The sequence below is a fragment of the Carcharodon carcharias genome, chromosome 32, assembly GCF_017639515.1.
Source record: "Carcharodon carcharias isolate sCarCar2 chromosome 32, sCarCar2.pri, whole genome shotgun sequence".
Classification (NCBI taxonomy): Eukaryota; Metazoa; Chordata; class Chondrichthyes; order Lamniformes; family Lamnidae; genus Carcharodon; species Carcharodon carcharias.
In genome coordinates, this window is record NC_054498.1 from 2,138,827 (window position 1) to 2,162,611 (window position 23,785).

Sequence of the window (23,785 nt, forward strand, 5' to 3'; positions counted from 1 at the left end):
GATTAGTAACATAAAATGTCTTCCTTTTGAAATCAGTGAGTTTGAAGAATGCTGCATCTGCTTTCACCTTTAATAATTTATCTGCATTCTGCATCCCATTTACCTCCTTTCAGATGCTCCTTAACACCCCCTTCTTTTACCAAGTTTTCAGTCTCCTGTTCTGTACCTTCTTACATGTTAAATTTAGTTTGATGATGTTCCTGTGAAACAACCTTGGCTTGCTTTAATTCTTACTTTTAAGTGCTAAATAAATGGAAGTTGTTGTTGCCACCCAGTCAAGCACAGAAGGCCTCTCCTGGCTGGGAGAGAGCTCCATAGCGCCATTCTTAGTTGGTGTGAAATCAGATGAGTTCAACTGGGATAGAAGTTGTGGTATCACTGGGCGAGGGAGTGGGTGGAAACATCAGACAAGGCTCTTGCTCCAGATCAACGTCCAGTGAACCCCCCCCCCCCCCAACCCCGGTCAAATTGTGGGCATCGTTTGAACACCTACCTCAGCATGTTCAACTTCGGTGTCTCCTAAAGTTGGCAAAGGCTGCCTCCACTCTCTGGCCAGGCAAGAATGAAAGGTGGGATGGTGCCCTCAGCCAGACTCGTGTGTGTTGAGGGGAGGGAGCTGTGGGGAATGAGCACATCTTCAGTGTCTGTTTTCGTTGTGTGGACCAAGCTAAGAATGGATGCTTTTCACCCACTGACAGCGGCTTCACTGGCCTGGGGGCCCTGTCAGAGAAGCAAGGATGATAGCAAGGGGGGGTGGGGGGTGGTGGAGGGATGATAGCAAGGGGGAGTGGGGGGAGGTGGAGACTGCCTTGTGTAGGACAACCTGTGGGAAACTAAAGAGCCTGTGAAAATGTGACTGCCCTCCTGCTTTCTGTGGATGTCACTGGCTCATTAATATGCGTGACTCCCACCTCCTCCTATAGTTATAAATAAAACAACGATTAAGATGAAATGTATTAAAAAAAAACATACTGACGTACTAAGCAGTGAGTTTGGTTTAAGGGAAACCTGGAAATCAGAGCAAGAAAATACACAGCATCTGCAGAGAGCCGGGGAGAGGGGCCTGAGCAGGAGTCTCCCCTTAACATTAACCCATGGTTTCTCATGCAGATCCTTTGGAACTTGCTGTGTATGAACAGCTTGAGTTTTGATTTAGTTTCTCGGTGTCGAGTCGGTGGTGGATGCGGTCTCTCCAGGGCGTTTATTGTTCTGGGTGTGACACCATCCCTGTGAAACCTGTTTTATACCTTACAGATTGAAACAATGCCAGTAAACAAGAAGCTGGGAACCCGGTGGCCGGCTGTGAAATGGGACACACGGATCCCCTTAAATACAGAGTTTTACCCGTTTCACAACGACCCATTCTGAGGAATTTCAGCTTGGCTCCACAAGGTGCCTATGTGTTGCTGGTTTAATTCCCCCTGGAGTCGCAAGCACAGAAACATTCAAACCCTTTAGTGTGTCTTCTGGGGGTAATTTGTGAGCAGACGTGGAAATGCCTCTTGCCTCGGGATTTTTACTGTTGATGTGAAGATGTGAAGTGGAGCAGTTCTTATGTTGGGAATGGTATTGTTAGTGAGAAGACATGGGGTGGAGTAGCTCCCGTACTGGAATTTATTTGTTTGGTGAAGACATGGGGTGGTGGAGAAAATCTGTAATGGACTTTTGCTCATGTTGAGAATAGTATTGATTCAGGGAATATACGGAGCGGAGTAGCTCTTGATCTGGAACTGAAATGGTTTATAAGAATATGTGTAGTTTTTGGAACAGATGCTTTTGCAGTCATTGAGGTTTGTGAGACTACGCGGAGTGGACTAATGCTTGTGCTGGGGTCAGTATGGCCTGAAGGCAGGAACAGATTAGTTGAGTTAGTGTGGTCTGTGAGGTTAAGATCAGAGAGATTCAGCTGCTCAGTAAATGCTGTTTCTGAGAAGGGATTCGCACCTTTCCTGGGTCACTGAGGTTACTGAATGGGCATTGGCTCTCGTCCTGGATCACTGCAGTTACTGAATAGGATTGGCTCTCATTCTGGGTCAGTGTGATTACTGAGTAGTGATTGGCTCTTGTCCTGGGGCAGTGTGGTTACTGAGTGCTGATTGGCTCTTGTCCTGAGTCATTGCAGTTACTGAATGATAATTGGCTCTTGTCGTGGGTCAGTGTGGTTACTGAGTGGTGATTGGCTCTTGTCATGGGTCATTGTGGTTACTGGGTGGTGATTGGCTCCCCTCCTGGGTCAGTGCAGTTATGGATGGTGATTGGCTCACTTCCTGAATCAGTGTGGGTACAGAGTGGTGATTGGCTCTCGTCCTGAATCATTGCGGGTACTGAGTGCTGATTGGCCCCCATCCCAAATCATTGCGGGTACTGAGTGGTGATTGGCTCCCGTCCTGAATCAGTGTGGGCACTGAGTGATGATTGGCTCTCGTCCTGAATCATTGCGGGTGCTGTGTAAGGATTGGCTCTCAGCCTGGGCCAGTGTGGTTACTGAAGCCGGAAGGGTGAGTGTGTTTGGTTAGCAGATGATTGAGTGATTCTCATATGGAGTTAGACATGCAAGCTGCTTCTGATAAAGTTGCTTTGTAATCTGAGATGTCCTCTGCTGAAATTTTTTAAATTAAGGGCGGACGTGTACCAAATTAGAAAAAAATGGAATGAAATGAGCAGTTAGCTAACTGGCTGCAGTTGGACTCACTCTTGCTGTGTGCTAACTCTGAAAGTTGCACCAGGGTTTTCCATCTGTGAGGATCCGAGTTTCAGAGTGCAATTTTACAGTTCCCCTATTGAATTGATGGGAAAACGAACTTCTTGGACAAAAGGATTCCAGATTCTATGGCGTTTGCTGATCTCAACATAGGAGTGGCCCCTGATTGCTGTGTGTGGAACTTTTTTTTGGCTGGGACCAGGGTGAAAATTGGAATAATATTGTTTTCAAACAATGCCCCCAATGGCCAAGTCATCTGGCAGCATACTCTGTCCGAGTTGCTATGTGAAGAATGACCATGGCTAAAGATTGGAGACTGTCAGTGAACATGGGACTGGAGCACTGCAAGGGTTCAGCTGATTAGGCAAGGGAACAGAGAGAAAAAGCAGAGTTTGGTGGCTTTGTCTTGGGGCTGGGGAGTTATGCTAGTAGTGTGGCTGTAACCATGGTTCTTTAATAGTATGATTAATAACATCTTTTATAATCCTGCTTTTGATGATTTGAAGTTCATAAAAACAGAAATTTCTACTGTGCAGTCATGTTTCAGTCAGGATTGGGCTATGGATTTGTGTCCATGCTGCATATGATTGGATGCTGAACCACCATTCAGACCCTGTCATAAGGTGCTAGTGTGGACGTTGGATTTTCATTGTGAGGCAGCAGGTTATCTAGTGGGATTGGAGTTCAGGAATACTGTTGATGCAGAGTCAAGGAATCTTCCCATCTAGTATTGCAGCTTATCTGGGAATGCACTGATACTGGGTGACTGAAGGGAAATGTCTAAATTTTCACTATGAATTGTCACCACGAAGGACTCAAAACTTTACAGAAGTTTACTTTGGTTGTTTGGCAGCAACATGTTCAAGTATTTAGAGGGGGGAAGGGAAGTTAGAGATGGAGCAACTGTGGGGGAAGCATTTCTAATAATGTGGTTCGTGGCAGCAGTTCTGAAAGGCATAGGGACAGTCCCTGAGGAGAGAGATCTTTTACTACATCAACCAGCATTGGGATCAGAAGGGAAGTTTGGTGGGCAGCAGATAACTGACAATGGAATGAGGGGAGCGGGAGCTAAACTTAGAATCATAGAATGGTTGCAGCACAAAGTGATGCCATTTGGCCGGTCATGCATGTACTGGCCCAGTGAAAGAGCAATTCACCCAGTGCCACTCCCATGCCTCCTCCCCATTACTCTGCAAATTTTTCCTTTTCAGATAATGATCCAATTGCCTTTGGAATGCTTCAATTAACCGTGCTTCCACTGCACTTTCAGGCAGAGCATTCCGGATCCTAACCACTTACTGTGTGAAAATATTTTTAATTAGGAAAGGATGGGATAGGAGGAAAAGCACAAAATGAGAGAGACAGATGAGGTTTAGGGGTGGGGAGGGAGTAGGCAGCAGAGGTAGCTGAATAGTTAAACTTGGTGATGAGATGGCTGTGACTTCCTCAACCTTGTTGGAAGTGAGTGAAGGGAGCAGGGGAGATGGAAAATAAAGTACAGCACAAAGTCCCGAGTCCTCCAAGTTGTGAGGTACGTTTGAAGTGTATCCACCATGAGGCAGCCAATGATTCAGACCTCCATGTATTTGAACAGCTGTTTGTCTTGGTTTTAGTTGAAGAATGACTGAGTCCTTGTCCCTGAGTCACTGATTTTCCATGTGGAAGTGTGGGTGAGGCAGGGAGGAGAGATCCCGATCAGGGAGGAAGTCATATTATCCTCCCAAGCTGCAGTAAAAATATTGGTGGAGCAATGTTTGAAATGATTGGCTGTTGTCCTGTGAGCCCACAGTTCTAATCTTTTAGTGGCAGGAGAGAGCAATACTCCTCAGATATCCCTTCAGTGAGTGAGGGCTGACTTCTGTCAGTACCTTGTCAATAGTGGTGAATAGCTGAAAACAGTATGTATGTATTTATGGGAGTGAGAGTGTGTAATATGTGTGTGCTCTTCCATATAGGATTGAAGAACATTTATGTGTGTGTCTGTGTTTATACGTGTGTGTGTGTGTGTGTGTGAGAGAGAGAGAGAGAGAAAGAGAGAGAATGTGGCTCACATTCCAAAAGAAGGATTTTGTCCTGTCCCTGTTCTGCTGGCTTTTGTCTGTACAGTAATTTTATATGTTAACTAAACCTGTTATTGATTAACTGCCACACAAATGGCTGCCAGTTTTCCTTTTATTCTGGAAACTTAAATTAGCTCCCAGCCTGCTCTGCAAGTGGTAGGAGAGTGGGATTGAGTTCACTGCTCTTTGGACTCCAGCCATTCCAGAGTTTATTATTCCTTTTACATCATGCAGTTAGACCACAAATCACCCCAGTGTTATTGTGAAGGGTTCTTGCTGCAATAGCTGCCTGCCTTTGTATTATAGGTTGGCCTCTCATAGCAAGTGCCTATCAGACCAAAACATTGCTGGGGTTCAGCTCATCTCAGCAGGGGCAACCCTGAGTTACGGAGCAGGAAAAGCAGCCAGGGCTTCCGTCTCAGGCCTGTTTGTCCAGCAAGGTCCTGGGCCCAGGTGCAAATCTTTCATGGCACTTTGCCTTCTGCTGTATTCTCACTGCCTCTACTCTCTTCAGTAGCATTGATGTTGCCTTCCATTCAGCAGGCATTAGGAGTAACTCAGAGTGGGGTCCTTGCAGACTTTACACACAGAATGTTTTCTTTTAAACATTTTAAGGCATCGGGACCATTTCCAGGTCCCCAACCTGAGATCAAAGATGCACCAACAGGGGGAATCTTCTGAGGAGGTGGTCAATTAAGAGACGACCTCCATGTTTACCATCCTTACCAACCAACTAAGGAAGCCGAGCTGGTTCCTGAGGCAGGAGCGCAGGACATCACAGCTCACTCTTAAGGAGGGTAGCAGCCTCAACTGTGAGAGAGCTGCACTGCTAGAGTGGCAAAGAGGCACTATTAATGTCTGTGGAACGCATGGAAGTTTCATTACATGTGGCCATTGGAGATATGCACCTCCACAGTGGCAAGTTGGCAATAGGGGCAGACAGCAGCTTTGCCATTTGCTTAAACAGTCCTAAGAGTAATGAGGTTCTGACCTCCTACAGTGAGGCGCCTCCTTACACCTGCCTTGGAGCAGACACGGGAGGTGGGGGGAAGGAAGCTGCAGCACAGCTGGAGATCAGTGCACCACTCGCAAGATTCCAGTTATGCTCAATAATAGTAGTTAATTGCTGTTTTAAGTGCCTTGATTGGAAAGGCGCTGCAACCAAGCAGGCAGCCGCTGCTGCAAGAAGCTCGTGTCAGGTAAGATCTCGTGGAGGCAGGAACATGTCAGGGAGCTGACCTGACGCATGGAGTTTCTTCGCCTTGTCTCCCCTCCAGCACTCCCACTGCCCCCTAAGCCATCTCCATGGGGTTGGTAAGATACCACCCTGCATTTCTGCTTGACTACCTGTTCTGTGCCCTATAGCCAGCATCAAACAAATCAAACTCAACCTAAAAAATCTACAGCAACCAGTGCCCAACATCTATGTAGACCTGGAGGTTAGGCCCCAATCCAGGCAGCAGCTGGGTCTGTGGGTTAAACAGCAGGACTTTTATGGAAACCAGCCGCCGCTTGTTGTGTTTAACTTGGTAAAACTCTGGTTTCTTTCGATTTTTGTTGGTTTTATTTTGTTTCATTGAGCCTTCCCTCTCGGGTGGGTGTCAAACCCTTCGTTTCCTGTCCCCACCCTCACGGGGAATTTCTGGATGTCACTGAACTTCCCTCTCAAAGTTCTGCCCAACAGCATTTCCCTGCTAAATTGGTTGGAGCCTGTGTTTACAGTGGACCCCTGATGGGTGGGGAATTGGATCAAGTGTCTAAATTAGTGAGATAAGAGGGAATAAAATAGAGTGCAGATAAAGGAGCGATGAATGAGAGATATTGTGCTATTTACAGGCCTGGAAAGGCAGACATCCTTAAGTGGTGTGAACATTAATTACACGCTCGTGTGTGCCTTGGGATCTTTCACTCGAATAAAGTCACTCAGTTTGCACAAATGATCCCACTTAGGCATTATGCTGAACCTTCACCATCAAAATACATTGGATGCAGACTCTGTCAGAAGTCAAGTAATAACATCCCGGAACAGCTGGCATTCACTTTCAAAAATAGCAAACTATCAGTCAAATCATTTAAAGGTGTTAAAACTCTGCTTTATTTCTTTCATGCCAAAATCCTTTTTTTTAAAATTTCCAAAAAAACCTACTTCCAATGAAAGATTGAAGCCTGCTCAAACAAATGAGGTTCTTTTAACAACCCTGTAACTTTGCTGGAGAATGTGCATGAAAAATCTTGTCATTTGATTGATGATCCTCACAATTTCACCTTTTGTCCCCCCTCACAACCTTCTTGTCCACCTCCAGTAATTGATTTTGCTGTGGTCAGTGCTTGTCTGAACTTTCCTCTCATTCCTCCTAGGTTCCTGCATATTCTGCATCCTGCCTGTGTTAAAGTCTAGAGCCACCCCTCCATTTCCTAGTTTCACTCACTCTTTGCCTTGATTTTAAAACTCCTCACCTCTCATAGGTTTCTCTTCCCTGGAATGAGCTGCAGGAACTATGTGGGGAGAAACTTGTCACAGCTGTGTGTGTGAGAGAAAGGGATAGTGAGTTCAGTATTGTCCTGTGTGTGCACGCATGTGGAAAGGGATAGTGAGTTCAGTGTTGTTACAGTTCTCTGTGTGTGAAAGGGATAGTAAGTTCAGTGTTGTCCCATGTGTGCACACGTGTGTGAGAGAAAGGGATAGTGAGTTCAAGTGTTGTTACAGTTCTGTGTGTGTGAAAGGGATAGTGAGTTCAGTGGTCTCACAGCTCTGTGTGTGTGAAAGGGATAGTGAGTTCAGTGGTCTCACAGTTCTGTGTGTGTGAAAGGGATAGTGAGTTTAGTGTTGTCACGTGTGTGTGAGAAAGGGATAATGAGTTCAGTGTTGTCACATATGTGTGAGAATGAGATAGTGAGTTCAGTGTTGTCACGTGTGTGTGAGAAAGGGATAGTGAGTTCAGTGTTGTCACAGCTGTGTGTGTGTGAAAGGGATAGTGAGTTCAGTGTTGTCACATGTGTGTGTGAGAAAGGGATAGTGAGTTCAGTGTTGTCACGTGTGTGTGAGAATGAGATAGTGAGTTCAGTGTTGTCACGTGTGTGTGAGAAAGGGATAGTGAGTTCAGTGTTCTCACAGCTGTGTGTGTGTGTGAAAGGGATAGTGAGTTCAGTGTTGTCACGTGTGTGTGAGAAAGGGATAGTGAGTTCAGTGTTGTCGCGTGTGTGTGTGAGAAAGGGATAGTGAGTTCAGTGTTGTCACATGTGTGTGTGAGAATGAGATAGTGAGTTCAGTGTTGTCACATGTGTGTGTGAGAAAGGAATAGTGAGTTCAGTGTTGTTACAGCTCTCTGTGTGTGAAAGGGATAGTGAGTTCAGTGGTCTCAAGCTCTGTGTGTGTGAAAGGGATAATGAGCTCAGTGTTGTCACATGTGTGTGAGAAAGGGATAGTGAGCTCAGGGTTGTCACAGCTGTGTGTGCGTGTGAAAGGGATAGTGAGTTCAGTGTTGTCACATGTGTGTGTGAGAAAGGGATAGTGAGTTCAGTGTTGTCGTGTGTGTGTGAGAAAGGGATAGTGAGTTCAGTGTTGTCACGTGTGTGTGAGAATGAGATAGTGAGTTCAGTGTTGTCACGTGTGTGTGAGAAAGGAATAGTGAGTTCAGTGTTGTTACAGCTCTCTGTGTGTGAAAGGGATAGTGAGTTCAGCGGTCTCAAGCTCTGTGTGTGTGAAAGGGATAGTGAGTTCAGTGTTGTCACATTTGTGTGAGAAAGGGATAGTGAGTTCAGTGTTGTCACAGCTGTGTGTGTGTGAAAGGGATAGTGAGTTCAGTGTTGTCACTTGTGTGTGAGAAAGAGATAGTGAGTTCAGTGTTGTCACAGCTGTGTGTGTGTGAAAGGGATAGTGAGTTCAGTGTTGTCACATGTGTGTGAGAAAGGGATAGTGAGTTCAGTGTTGTCGCGTGTGTGTGAGAAAGGGATAGTGAGTTCAGTGTTGTCACGTGTGTGTGAGAAAGGAATAGTGAGTTCAGTGTTGTTACAGCTCTCTGTGTGTGAAAGGGATAGTGAGTTCAGTGGTCTCAAGCTGTGTGTGTGTGAAAGGGATAGTGAGTTCAGTGTTGTCACATGTGTGTGAGAAAGGGATAGTGAGTTCAGTGTTGTCACAGCTGTGTGTGTGTGAAAGGGATAGTGAGTTCAGTGTTGTCACGTGTGTGTGAGAAAGGGATAGTGAGTTCAGTGTTGTCGCGTGTGTGTGAGAAAGGGATAGTGAGTTCAGTGTTGTCACGTGTGTGTGAGAAAGGAATAGTGAGTTCAGTGTTGTTACAGCTCTCTGTGTGTGAAAGGGATAGTGAGTTCAGTGGTCTCAAGCTCTGTGTGTGTGAAAGGGATAGTGAGTTCAGTGTTGTCACGTGTGTGTGAGAAAGGGATAGTGAGTTCAGTGTTGTCACGTGTGTGTGAGAAAGGAATAGTGAGTTCAGTGTTGTTACAGCTCTCTGTGTGTGAAAGGGATAGTGAGTTCAGTGGTCTCAAGCTCTGTGTGTGTGAAAGGGATAGTGAGTTCAGTGTTGTCACATGTATGTGAGAAAGGGATAGTGAGTTCAGTGTTGTCACAGCTGTGTGTGTGTGAAAGGGATAGTGAGTTCAGTGTTGTCACTTGTGTGTGAGAAAGGGATAGTGAGTTCAGTGTTATCACAGCTGTGTGTGTGTGAAAGGGATAGTGAGTTCAGTGTTGTCACGTGTGTGTGAGAAAGGGATAGTGAGTTCAGTGTTGTCGCGTGTGTGTGAGAAAGGGATAGTGAGTTCAGTGTTGTCACGTGTGTGTGAGAATGAGACAATGAGTTCAGTGGTGTCACATGTGTGTGTGAGAAAGGGGTAGTGAGTTCAGTGGTGTCACAGCTCTGTGTGTGTGAAAGGGATAGTGAGTTTGCAGAAGATACTGATTCATGAGCTGGCAAGTATCAACAAAGTGGCGAGGAAGCTCCTGACAACTTTCACTTAGGAATTTGGCTCCTCTATCCACGTTGGCTCCTGAATGGAGAATGAAGAAAGCTTCAATGAATTAAATTTAGAAACAGATTAGTTGTTTTCTGTGTGCGTGTCTGCACACTCATGCACATAAGTAAGGGGAAACTGTTTCCAATGACAAGTGGGGCAGTAACCAGATAACATTGATTTAAAATAATTGGCAAAAGAACCAGAAATGTCATGAGAACTTTACACAGTGAGTTTTTCTGAAAAGCAGATTCAAAAATAACATTCAAAGGGAATTGGATAAATATTGCAAGGGGAAGAAATTGTAGGGCTATAGGGAAAGAACAGGGGGTTTGAGATTGGATAACTCTTTCGAAGAGCTAGGACAGGCAGGATGGGCTGATCGGCTTCCATCTGTGCTGTGAGATTCTATGATTTTATGGGCGCATGTATACACACATAAACCATGCAACCCTCCCCCACCTGTGTGTACATCCACCTCCCCTCCCCCAACTATATACACAATGTTGACAGTTTGTCTAATTGAGGTACTTACTTAATCCCATTGCATTATCTGATGTACGGTGTTCCAGGCTAGGCTTTGCATGTGTGTGTGCACGCTGAGTGTGGCTGTGTGTGTGTGTGTGTGTGTGTGTGTGTGTGCACGCTGAGTGTGGCCGTGTGTGTGTGTGCACGCTGAGTGTGGCCGTGTGTGTGTGTGTGTGCACGCTGAGTGTGGCCGTGTGTGTGTGTGCACACTGAGTGTGGCCGTATGTGTGTGTGTGTGTGTGCACGCTGAGTGTGGCCGTGTGTGTGTGTGTGTGCACGCAGAGTGTGGCCGTGTGTGTGTGTGTGTGTACGTGTGTGTACGCTGAGTGTGGCCGTGTGTGTGTGTGCACGCTGAGTGTGGCTGTGTGTGTGTGCAGGCTGAGTGTGGCCGTGTGTGTGTGTGCATGCTGAGTGTGGCCGTGTGTGTGTGTGCACGCTGAGTGTGGCTGTGTATGTGTGCAGGCTGAGTGTGGCCGTGTGTGTGTGCAGGCTGAGTGTGGCCGTGTGTGTGTGCAGACTGAGTGTGGCCGTGTGTGTGTGCAGGCTGAGTGTGGCCGTGTGTGTGTGCAGGCTGAGTGTGGCCGTGTGTGTGTGTGCACGCTGAGTGTGGCCGTGTGTGTGTGTGCACGCTGAGTGTGGCCGTGTGTGTGTGTGCACGCTGAGTGTGGCCGTGTGTGTGTGCACGCTGACTGTGGCCGTGTGTGTGTGTGTGTGTGTGTGTGTGTGTGTGTGTGTGTGTGTGCACGCTGAGTGTGGCCGTGTGTATGTGTATGTGTGTGCACGCTGAGTGTGGCCGTGTGTGTGTGTGTGTGTGCACGCTGAGTGTGGCCGTGTGTGTGTGTGTGTGTGTGTGTGTGTGTGTGTGTACGCTGAGCGTGGCCGTGTGTGTGTGGGCACGCTGAGCGTGGCCGTGTGTTTGTGTGCACGCTGAGTGTGGCCGTGTGTGTGTGTGCACGCTGAGCGTGGCCGTGTGTGTGTGTGTGTACGCTGAGCGTGGCCGTGTGTGTGTGTGTACGCTGAGTGTGGCCGTGTGTTTGTGTGTATGCTGAGTGTGGCCGTGTGTTTGTGTGTATGCTGAGTGTGGCCGTGTGTGTGTGTGTGCACGCACACTGAGTGTGGCCGTGTGTGTGTGTGTGTGTGTGTGTGTGTGTGTGTGTGTGTGTGTGTGTGTGTGTGTGTGTACGCTGAGCGTGGCCGTGTGTGTGTGTGTACGCTGAGCGTGGCCGTGTGTGTGTGTGCACGCTGAGTGTGGCCGTGTGTGTGTGTGTGCACGCTGAGTGTGGCCGTGTGTGTGTGCACGCTGAGTGTGGCCGTGTGTGTGTGTGCACGCTGAGTGTGGCCATGTGTGTGTGAGTTTGCACGCTGAGTGTGGCCGTGTGTGTGTGTGTGTGTGCACGCTGCGTGTGGCCGTGTGTGTGTGTGTTTGTGTGCACGCTGAGTGTGGCCGTGTGTGTGTGTGTTTGTGTGCACGCTGAGTGTGGCCGTGTGTGTGTGTGTGTGTGTGTGTGTGTGTGTGTGTGTGTATGCACGTTGATCGTGGCCGTGTGTGTGAGCACGCTGAGCGTGGCCGTGTGTGTGTGTGTGTTTGTGTGCACGCTGAGCGTGGCCGTGTGTGTGTGCACGCTGAGCGTGGCCGTGTGTGTGCGCACGCTGAGCGTGGCCGTGTGTGTGTGTGTGTGTGTGTGCACGCTGAGTGTGGCCGTGTGTGTGTGTGTGTGTGTGTGTGTGTGTGTGTGTGTGTGTGTGTGTGTGCACGCTGAGTGTGGCCGTGTGTGTGTGTGTGTATGCACGTGCACGCTGAGCATGGCCATGTGTGTGTGTGTATGTGTGTGTGTACGCTGAGCGTGGCCGTGTGTGTGTGCATGCTGAGCGTGGCCGTGTGTGTACGCTGAGCGTGGCTGTGTGTGTGTGCACATAGTGAGTGGTGTGTGCACATAGTGAGTGGTGTGTGCACGCTGAGCAGTATGTATGTGCGCTCTGAGCTCTGTGTACTGAGCTGTGTTTGTGTGCGTGCTGAGTGATGTGCATGTGTACACGCATTAGTGTGTGTGTGCTGAGTTGGGCTTGCATGCTGAGCTATGTGTTGCTGAGGTGTGTGCGTGCGCGCGCTGAGCTGTACCTGTGTGTTAAGTTTTGTGAGTGCACACTGAGCTGTCTGTGTTGAGGTGTGTGAATGTGCGCTGAACTGTGTGTGCGTCCTGAGCTCTGTGTGTGTGTGTGTGTGTCTGTGTGTGTGTGTCTGTGTGTGCGTGTGTCACAAAGAATATCAGTATTGTTTCCTTCCCTACCTCCTACGTTTCGTTTACTTGGCTATCTTGTGTTGTGCAATGTAACCACACTTTCAGCATGTGATTTGTCAGCACATCCAACCTGATCTGCTCTGCATTTTTAATGAAATACACCTCGTTGTGTAATGATCTTTCCTATTTTTAGCATTATTTTATAGCTCTTGATTTCAATACATTGGCCCAGTTACTAAGCTCTCTGTTACTCTTTGAATTAGATCAGAAGATTTTTTTCTCCCTGGTTTGGCATCAATATAAAATAGGTTTGACTGATAAACTTCTGTTGCTGTATTGCCACTCTTAGTTACTAACTCTTGTATGGCCATAATCCCACAATAGAGCCACTCAGCAACACATTGTCATAGACCTTGTTCAGGCTTCAAGGTCCCTGAAGAGCTGGCGAGAGACCCATAGGAAAGCCCTCCAAGCCACTTGCCAATCAGGCAGCCACGAGACACCAGCAGGCCTTCCTCTGGAATCAAAACCCCAGGTTCCCAACCAGTGAGAGTCACTGGCCAATCAGAGGCTTGCAACGTTTGCGCTGAGAGCGCCACTGATCAGGCCATGGCTGCTGTGGGAAGGACACCCTCCTCCCCTGGAGTCTCAAGATTGCAGAGGACGCATTTACAGGCAAATAATGTCGGGAGTGAGGGTGGTTCACGGAGAGGGATGCAGGAGGGTCGGAAGCAAGGGCAGGGAGAATGGCTCTCAGCGGGCCCCCTCCTTCCCAATGTCCAGCCCCTCGATCAGGCATTGGTTGACTTTGATCCAGGGACACCCTCACCCTGAGGTGACAAGCAGCCCACACAGGTTGACCTGCCGCACACGCTGCATGGCGACAGGCCCGCCTGCAGCTAGGTTAATGTCAGTGGCCGCAGAATGAGGTCCTTAAATTTTCATTAATTGGCCACTTCAGGGCCTGAGTTGGTGTCGGGCAGACAAGTCGACTATGGACCTTCCCGCCCAGAACTTAAATCTAGCAGAGGCGGAAAGGTGTAGGGCTCAGGTCTGTCACATGCTGTCGAAATAAATGGCCTTCCCACCTCCAAGCTCGTCACCAGTGAAGGCAGAAGATTCCACCCCCTAGAGCCATTAACACACAGCAGTAAACTATTTGGTCTCTATCAACTCTAACTGGCTCTCTGTGGAGATATCCAGTCAGTCCCATTCCCCCACTCTACCTCATGGTCCTGCAAGTTTCTTTCCTTCAAGTGCCCGTCAAATTTCCTTTTTAAATCTTTGATTGCCTTTGCTTCCACTACCCTTGTAGGAAGAAAGTTCTTGGTCGTTCCCGCAACTGCGCCTTCTACATCTCTTGCCTAAAATCTTAAACCTGTGTTCCCTAGTCCTTGTACCATTGGCTGTGGTAACAGTTTTTCCTTGTCTACCTGATTCCAAACCTGTCATAATCTTGTACACCTCTGTCAAACCTCCCTTCAATCTCATTTACTTCAAGGAGAACAGCCCAGTTTCTCCAACCTAACCTTACAGCTAAAATCCCCCATCCCTTGAATCCCTTGAATTCTGGTAAATCTCCTCTGCACCCTCCCAAGGACCCTTATATCATTCCTAAAGTGTGGCAGCTTGAACAATCCTCTAGTTGTGGCCTAACCAGAGTTTTATAAAGATTATAAAATAATTACTTCTTAGTACATCTTATTGTTTATAATATATTGTTATAAATATAAATATGTTTGCTCCCAGAAGTAAATGGATTCAGCTCTCTACCTATGCTATCCCATGTTGGAAGCTCCTGATTTTAATCTTGCCTCTGTGCATAGTTATGAACTGCATGCCAGACACATCCCCCTTCTCAAAAAGAGAAAAATGTTGGGTCAATAGCTTTGTTTTCAGCTCCCCCGAGGGTCAAGCAGGTGAAGCCATCATGTAATGTGGTGTTTAGGAACAGGAGGAGGCCATTCAGCCCCTCAAACCTGTGCCATTGTGCAATTAGATCATGGCTGTTTAGGATCTCAACTCCATTTACCCACCTTTTCTCGACAATCCCTGAATGCCTACCAGCAGCAAAAATCTCTCTGTCTATTTTCAGTTGACTTAGTCTCAGTTGCCATTGGGTCATACACACGAGAAAATGCGAGGTTTGCTTCCTGGTTAGCTGCTCCCTGTCAGTCAGCTATAGGAGTGCTGCATTCCCACTCCCCATCACTATCTTTTGGCGTTTGCTGCAGAGGTGTGACTGCTGGGCAAGGTGTAGGTTAGGGAGTGATGTGTTTCAGTAATCAGCTCAAACATGAAGAATGGCACCTGAATGAGATACTGGAGGGTACTCAGCATCTGTGAACGCAGCAGGAGTCCGAGCCTTCAGGTGAGGGAAAGATTGGAATAAAAATTGAAGAATAGAATATTTCTGTTTCCTTAAGGAATGGAACTTGTGATAATCAATAACAACAGCAACAACTTACATTTGTATAGTACTTTCAACATAGTACAACATGCCAAAGAACTTCACAGGAGCAATTATCAAACAAAATGTGACACTGAGCCACACAAAGACATGTTAGGACAGGTGATCACAAGATTGGTCAAAGAGATGGGTTTTGAGGAGCATCTTAAAGGAGGAGGGAAAGATGGAGAGGATTAGGGAGGGAATTCCAGAGCTTAAAGCCCAGTGCTGAAGGCAGGGTGAAGCGATTAAAGTTGTGGATCTGCAAGGGGCCAGATTGGAAGAACTCAGATATCTCGGAGTTTGTAGGGTAAGTTGTAGGTTGTAGAGTAATGAGAGGTGAGGCCATGGAAGGATTTGAAAATAAGCAGGAAATAACATAGTTTATAAAACTACCTCAGAGCAACTCCATTCATCGAAAACTGACTATTCCCAAGTATATCCTTTTTGTGCTTTCCTTCAAGTCCAATTGAGTTGAGGAAGCATTAAATTGCAGTAGATCTGGAACCTGTGACCATCAATTCTATCCAGCCCTTGAAGAGGAAAGAAAGCCTAAGGTATAGCACTTTTTATTCAGTTTAATTTCCCTTGTTATCAGAGATACTAATGGGCATATTTATTTTGCAATTGCAGCCAAGTGTAGGGCCTCACTATCCAAGGCTCTTTCATTAATAACAGTGTGCGTTCCTGCAGCTGCTTGCTAAACGCTGGGAATGGGACATCAGACTGTCAGTCCTAGGCTGTCCACCCTTGTGAAACTGCTCTGCAAGTTTTCCCCTAGTTGGGTAACTGTCAACTGGCTTTCAAGCTAGTTTGAAGCTGTGTTTGCGATGAGGATTTTTTTTTTTAACTTGGCGAGTTGTTGCGATTTGGAAAGTGTTGCCTAAAAGGGCAGTGGAAGCAAATTCAAAGTAACTTTCGAAGGAGGATTGGATAAATACTCAAAAAGGAAACATTTGCCGAGCTAAGGGAAAAGAACAGGGGGAATTGGGACTAAATTGGATAACTCTTTCAAAGAGCCGGTGCAGACACAATGGGCTGAATGGCCTCCTCCTGTGCTGTATCATTCTATGTTGGCCACAGAGTAACTGGCGTAAGCAGCGAGAGACTTTCTCAGCCTCCTTATCGCCAGTAAAGCTGATGTTCTTTTCAAACTAAAAATCAAAAGAATTGAGGATAAGTGTATCATTTTCTTCAAAAATGGAAAGCTCTTTGAACAAACGTACTCCCCTTGCACATCCCTTCCCCCTTAAGGTGCACGCCGATTGCAATATAGTGGGGGCAGGGGGGTGCGGTGGGTAAGAGGCGACTGACTAATAGAAGATTCAAAGCCTGCTGTGATTTTGTGCAGCCTGTACTTTGATGGCCTATCTCTAATTGACACATTTTCCAGCTATCTGTAATGGGAACAGAGTTTCTTTGATACCGGTGTTGCTATAGAGATGACCTCTTTCATCGGTCAGCATGAAGAAAATCACAATAAACCGTTTCTGAAAGGGGAAAACTTTTTATTATTATTAAGCAGCAGAACAGATACAACCCGATGGTTCTGTAAATGCTCTCCCATGTTTGGTGCTAATCAAGGTGTTTAAAATGCTAGAAGAATTTGATAGTGTAGATACCGAGCAGCTACTTGCATTGGGAGGGGAACCTAGAACAAAGGCATCGAATGGGGAATAATCTTAAAATTAGAGCAAAACTGTCCAAAAGGGATATCAGGAAGTGCATTTTCCACTGAAAAGATAGTGGGAACCTGGAGCTCCATTTCCCCAGGATATCTCTCTCCCAGCCCCCAGTCCAAGATTTGTTTATACCAGCTCCATGTCACTTTCCCTGTGCCCCATGACCCCAGGACTGCACCCAGACTCTGATCTCTTGCTTCAATGCTGTTAGATGTGAAGAATCTTCTCCCAGTGACCTGGACGACTTCAACAAAAGACAAATACTCTGGATGGTGGAGATCTTGAAATAAAAGGAGAAATTGCTGGAAATACTCAGCAGTAGTTTGCTTTTGTATTAGCCACTTCTCTTCCAGGAATGCCCATCTTGATGAAATTTACCCTTCTCTCCAGTGGGATTTCTGCTTGTCACTTTTTTACTTTTCTCCTGGACTTCTTATGATGATCCCAGTGTTCTCCCCAACCTGTAATGTTCTTGAACCACAGGCCTTTTAAAGCACTGCTAGATCCGGAGACCCCATCTCATTACTGTCAAACCCCAGTACTGATAAATCATTGGAATACTACTAGTTGTTATTGCATTTTTCATATAAAACCTCTAACTAGATTTGCTAATACATAATTTTAAGGTTGTGTGATCCTTTTAATACATCAACTCAAACTTCTTCCACCATCACGATACCCCTGTGACCCCCCCGCCCCGGCCTCTCCGGTACTTCACCTTTACATAGCTGACGCAATACTCTAGAAATGAACCAAATTCAGCTTAAGGACAGAAACTCAGATTATGCTTCTGCTGATTTTCACTGTTAATACAGTATGAAATTTCCTACATCCACTGGCTTGACTGAAATGCACTGACTGTGCCAACCTGAAACCATAGGCTGGGATTTTCCGGTCCTGCCTGTGGCGGGAATTGTCGCGGGCAGGGTGGAATATTTGACGGACCAGTAAAAGCTCGGTTGACTTTGGGCGAGGGGAAATCCCAGCCACAGAATTCTACAACTGTAATGGCAGAAATCAGCCATTCGGCCCATCATACCTGTCTGTGGCTCTCTGAAAAGAGCGATTCAATTAGTCCCATTTCTCTTTTTTTCCCCATAGCCCTGCAAATTTCTCCTTTTCAACTGTTTATCCAATTCCCCTTTGAAACTCATTATTAAATCTGCTTCCACCACCCTTTCAGGCATTTCAGATCATAACAACTTGCTGTGTAAAAATAATTCTCATCACTCCTCTGGTTCTTTTTTGAATCACCTTAAATCTGTGTCCTCTGGTGACTGACCCTCCTCTCAGTGAAAACAGCTTCTCCTTACTTAATCTATCAAATCCCCTCATAATTTTGAATCCCTTTATTATTAAATCTCCTCTCAAGCTTCTTGTCTCCAAGAAGATCAACCTCAGCTACTCTACCCTCTCCACATAATGGTCTTTCTAAAGTTCAGGGATTGACCAGGCAGGCGGCTGGAGTCCTGATGGGAGTCCTGGAGTCTCAGAGACTCAGGCTGTCTATTCCATGTAGGAGGGGGTGCGATGAATAAGCTGCCTTGTTTGGGGAAAGTGGTTTTGTTGCAAACTTAGCAAAAAAAACTAATCATGGCAAGGAGTGACCCTGATCATTGTAAAGATGGCACACGGTGAGCCCACCTTTCGCTCCTCTCCCTCAGTTGTCAAGTGGAAACTTGGTACTTTTCCCGCTGGAAGAGGGATAAACAACTGTGACTCCCACACATCGGGCTCCGAGAGCTCATTTACTTATTACATGAAGCTAGGATAACACTGCCTGCTGACAGGGTGATTCCAACAATTGCATTCTTTTGTTGGAAAGGATGAAAAGTTGAGGGAATTGCAGTGGATTCATTGGACAGAGTGAAAGTTGTAAGGAGCAATAATTCTGAGTGTGACAGGTGAAGGAGGAGGTGCTGGAACTAGATGTTAAATCACTGGAAGGGGCTAACGTAGTTCACGGTTGAGGTGAGTAATACGTTTTGACTTCACTGTAGCGCATTCGAGAGCATTGAGCAGAAAAGACGGAAGAACAGAGTAACAGTGTCTGTAATGGGCTAACCCACTGACTCAGTGAGCATATGAATTAACCCTCCCATATTATATCCTGCCTCTGTGGAAGCCAGTCACATTTACTGAGCTGGACACCTGTATTCGGTCTCCACTAGTTGTACAAGCCCAGTACTAGCTTTTGCAGAATCTTGAGTCATGAATCATCTGCCTCTCCTCTCCTGATTAAAGCATTTGCTTCATTCTTAATTTCCTTAACAGACTGACAATAGAATGAAACTTGTTTATCGTGGATCTCACGGCATTTTTCACTTTTCCTCCAAAATGCTGCGATTAACATCGAGAGGCTATTTTTCCTCCCAATTCTTGCTCTTGCCTCCTGTCCAAATTAATAATGTGCCTTTCTCAATCTGACGTGTAGTGACACTGGGGAGAGAAAACGTGAAAGCCACACAAGCAGTGACAATTGAGAATCAGGCAACAGACTACCCTCTGTGTTTGTGGATGTTCTGCTGGCAATGGCATGCTGACATGACAAGACCTGAGGATGACAGGGGAACTGCTGATGTAGATTCACAGGCAGTTGGGATTGTTCACCAGTACATAGGCTGTCTGTGAAAATAGATGGTGTAAGATTTGGGGAAGGTCGGGATTGCCCAGCTGTAAGAAGTTGTAAGAAATTCAAACTGCTTTCAGCCGTACAGGTTGGAGAGCAGACAGCAGCATTGGCGATGTAGTAACTATACAGGTAAGTTCCAGCAGTGATTATTACTTGCCCATAGTCATAAGACTTGATTAAAAAGTGTGTTTGGAAAGAGATTATCTGTGTATGTATATAGGGGAAGGTGTTTGTGTATCAGTTGATATATTTGCATATATAGATGTATATGTGTGTGTGTGTGTGTATATAACATTATGCATTTATATATGCACACACGTGCATGTAGATAGAGGTATCTATAACAAGTTTAGACATTTCTGTATAAAAGTATGTGTTCACAATTTTTGTTCATGGGAATTCCCTGATTTCCTCTAAGCCATCAGTTTGGTGAGGAGAAGTGGGGGGAATTTACCTCAGTGCATTCACTCCTCCGAACTGGGCTATCTCTTCTCATTCACACCGATTCCGAATGGTATTTTCTGGGTTTTTTTTGTTCCCCTCTCTACCCATCAAAGCATGTAGCTGCTATTTAGAGGAGTGAAAGTTGTTATTTTTGTTCCCATTGTACCATCCTTATGGAAGTTTTGCTTGGCTTGTTAAAAAATCTGTTTCCTGAGCTGCAGGAATACATGGATTGGCCTTGCTTTTGGTAGAATACTCTGTGATGTCATTGATCAGGGTGGTCCTGTGTTTTCTTGGGGGGGGGGGTGTCCTAGGCTCTGAATTGCCTCTTGGGCTGTTTTGAAGTTGCTCCTGAATTTTGTGTCCAGTGCGTCTGCTTGGGTCGAGTATCCCGTTAATGATGTCATATAGCAGCCTAACATGAAGCAGAAACAAATCCCACTGAGCTCACAGCTCTGGAAATTGGCATTTGGGAAGAAAATGAGCTTATTACCTTTCTTCAAGAGTAAATTTGAACAAAAAAAAATTGTTCCTCAGAACCCCCACCCGCCCATGTCAATTTAATTATCAATTCAGCATTTGTGCCTCATTACTGTGCTGCAATAGGATGCTGGTGGTTTCTGTGTCTGAAGCCCAATGGGAGCTGGAATCAACCAGCATTTTTCTCTCTCTCTGTCTCCCTCATGCTCTCTCTCTGACCAGCTGAATTGCTGGATGATTTCCGTAGTCATTATTCTTTGGGAAGCGAATGAAAGGGCAGAGCTGTAAGCCAGAATTGCAGCTCCCTCAAGACTCTGTTGCCAAAGGCACCACCTGAAGGCATAAAAGGCCCCAAGTTTTATTCGTAGCCTGTGCTGAGTTGAGATGGAGTGGCCTGCCTGGGCTAGAGAGGTGCAGTCCCTACTCTGATCACTATTTCTGTTGGAAAGTAAGTGTATGTGTGAAGACAGGCTGGGCTTAGCCGTGATGCCGGCTTTCACGATGTAGGCCAATGTACTGGGATGCTGGTAACCATGGAAACAGAGCACAGCAGCATCATGAGAGCAGGAGGAGAGGGAAAATAAATCAATGATATCAATCTTTAGAGTTGCGAATTTGTGGAATGCTGAACTAGCCGAGGCACAGTGCTACGTGATGTTTGCTCCTGGGGTTGGGGGGAGGCGGTCATGACTTGGTGAAATTTGTTTGTTTGTTGATTTTGCAGAGTGGGAAAAGAATGAGTTTGTGTATATGCACAGAGTTGAGGGGTTTGCTGTGTGGCAGCGCTACAGTTTCAGATCCCACAGCTAAATGTACTTGTTGGCCAGATTATGAAACATAACTGCAAAATAGTCCTAAAAATAGTCTTGCGTGTCAACACGTCACCTGTGATGGTAACACTTTGTAGTTGGTGTGTAGCACAGACCAGTTTTATTGTGGATTGGTGCTAATCTAGTTTATTACAGGAAAGACTTCTGACACATTGGAAAACGGCATGTAAGAGCTCAATCGTTTGCTATTATCTTATTGATTGGAACTTCTTCCTTCCCTCAGTGCTCCTCCATTCTTCTACAGCTTCCTAGCTTTTAAAATCCAAGCTTCCCCTTTCATTCATCTCTACTGCCCTCAAGCTTGGTCTTCTTCCCCAACAATAGGGTTTTCAAACATCTGTCACAATCAGACCACAAATTTTCTTTTTTTGAACTGAGAATGTTGGGTTGAGGGTTCAGGCTTCACAGCTGTGGAAGTAGTGTTTGAAGCACACCAAACCTGGATCCTCTGTATTGATCTAGATATTTAAAATATTACCATTGATTAAGCTGTGATAGTTTCCCTTGGGAGTTACCATGAACCGGGAGAGCCTTGGCTCAGTGGGTAATGCTCTCACCTCTGAGTCAGTAGATTGTGGGTTCAAGTCCCACTCCAGAGACTTGAGCACAAGATCCAGACTGCCACTCTAGTGCACTACTGAGGGAGTGCTGCATTGTTGGAGGTGCCATCTTTCAGATGAGACTGTAAATTGAGGGCCTGTCTGCCCTGTCAGGTGGATGTAAAATATCCCACTGCTACTATTTTGAAGTTCCCAGGTGACCTGCCCAATATTTATCCTTCAACGGACATCACTAACACGGATTATCTAGTCATTTATTTCATTGCTATTTATGGGAGCTTGTTGTGCACTACATTAGTTGCCATATTTCCTGAATGACAACTGTGACTACATTTTAAAATTGTTTCAATGTCTGTAAAACGTTTTGGGATGCCCGAGGTTATGAGAGACGCTATATAAAGCATTCATTTCTGCCTGAGTGGTTAGTGAGGTGACTGGCCACTCTCTTTTGCTTGATAGAGTATCTACAGTAAAGTGACTCATCACCTTGCCTGTTTCAGGTCTTCCTCGGTTCAGTGGTCAGCCCCAGGCTGTCTCTGTGCACCAAGGTGACACCACCCTGCTAGGCTGTGAGGTGAATGGCGACCTTGTTCCACTTGTGAGGTGGGAACACAACCGACAGCTTGTGGAGTTGGAAGGGAGGTTCCTCAAACTGCCCAGTGGCACCTTGGAAATCAGCAATGTCTCTGACAGTGATGCTGGATTGTATCGCTGCTCCGTGGAAACTGCAGGCCTCTCCAAAACAAGCGAAGAGACAGAGCTTACAGTTTTACCAGGTAACTGTCAATCACAATAAAAAGTGTAAAGTGAGCAGCAGAACCAGAGGGAACTGGCTGGTCTTTCACCTATGAAATCCAACCAGGCAGACAAGAAGAAAATCTCCTCTGTCTGATGGTGCCAGGAGTCAATGTGAAGTGAGTTTGGGTAATTCTAATCCATGCCTAACTGATCCTATTTTGGCATTCAGTTGGCAAATCTCACTGAGAGGATATCAGATGATTAGTGAGTAAATATAAAATGTCATACTGTTACAGTTGAGGTACTCTATAAAGTTTTTATTTAATAAAGGAAACTTTACTGTGTCAAACCACGCTGTACCTGACGAGAGTGCTCCACAATGGAATATGTTCTATTCCTCGAAGCAAACACCTCAATGCGCTCGAGATTAATTTTACAAAATAGTTTAAAAATATTGAGTTATTCTCATTTATTCCACATTCATTTTGTCTAATGGTTTTCAACGAATGTATTTGTTCCTGTAAAGTCTATGTGCGCTGTTATAATTGAAAGCAGGAACTCTGTGTAGTTGTGATAACTGGTTTACTGACAGTTCTCACTTTGTTCTTTTTCAGAGATAAGTGCAGAGCGAAAGATGAAGTTTCTCCAGCAACCTGTGCCCATCAGTAAAGTGGCAGGCCAGGCAGTAATATTACCATGTGTGGCCTCTGGCTACCCAACACCCACCATTCATTGGACCCGGAATTCAGAGACTATTTTGGAAAGGTCTGCCATTGTTTCCTTTCACAGAGTGAACTTAACCAAAGTAAGAATGTTGTAGGACCATAATCCAGACTGGGAGAGCATCAGTGACTATTCATCCATGGTCCTTGATCGATGCTTCTCCCTGTCTCTGCCTTCAGGTCATGACTGATGTGCAGGATTTTGCTCGGGTTCAGTTCACCATTTTCTTGTTCTCAGGCAAAAGAGGGCATAAAAGAATGCTGTTTGGAGGTAGGATGGGATGAAAGAGCTTTTATAGAATGACTGCCATGTGGGAATTGCAGCCCACTCACTCTGTTTGAGGAATAGGAATCCTAGAACACAGACATCAACCACAATTTAATAGGTAACAGTTACAGAATATCAAGGGCTAGGTCAATCTGACTGGATTTGAGAGTTAAAGAGCTTTTGGGAAATGAGTAACTTACCAGTCTATCTCCCATGACATTGCAGAACGGGGAGCAAATTAAACAGAGATACAGGGCAGGGAGAATTTAACCAGGGTGCACTGATAGAATTCAATCTCCATTTAAATGTCAGACAGTCACAAGTGATTTTGATTTGATGCAATGATCTAGAGTTAATTAACAAGACTTGGGATACGATAGATTAGGGGCTATGGTGCTCAACTAGTAACCTAGAGTCGGGAGTTCAAATCCAACCATGGCAAGTTGTGAAATTTAATTCAATAATCAGGTCATTTGTGAGCTGGCA

General features: G+C 45.8%; 1 protein-coding gene across 1 annotated transcript in view; it reads left to right on the plus strand.

Moving 5' to 3' along the window:
- The window catches only part of LOC121271974 (neogenin-like), a 190,671-nt gene that overhangs the window by 77,930 nt on the left and 88,956 nt on the right, over positions 1-23,785 (plus strand). The window contains exons 3-4 of the mRNA XM_041178235.1: positions 22,072-22,347; positions 22,924-23,074. Of these exons, the coding sequence (XP_041034169.1) occupies positions 22,072-22,347; positions 22,924-23,074 (427 nt within the window). The remainder of the gene's footprint in view (positions 1-22,071; positions 22,348-22,923; positions 23,075-23,785) is intronic.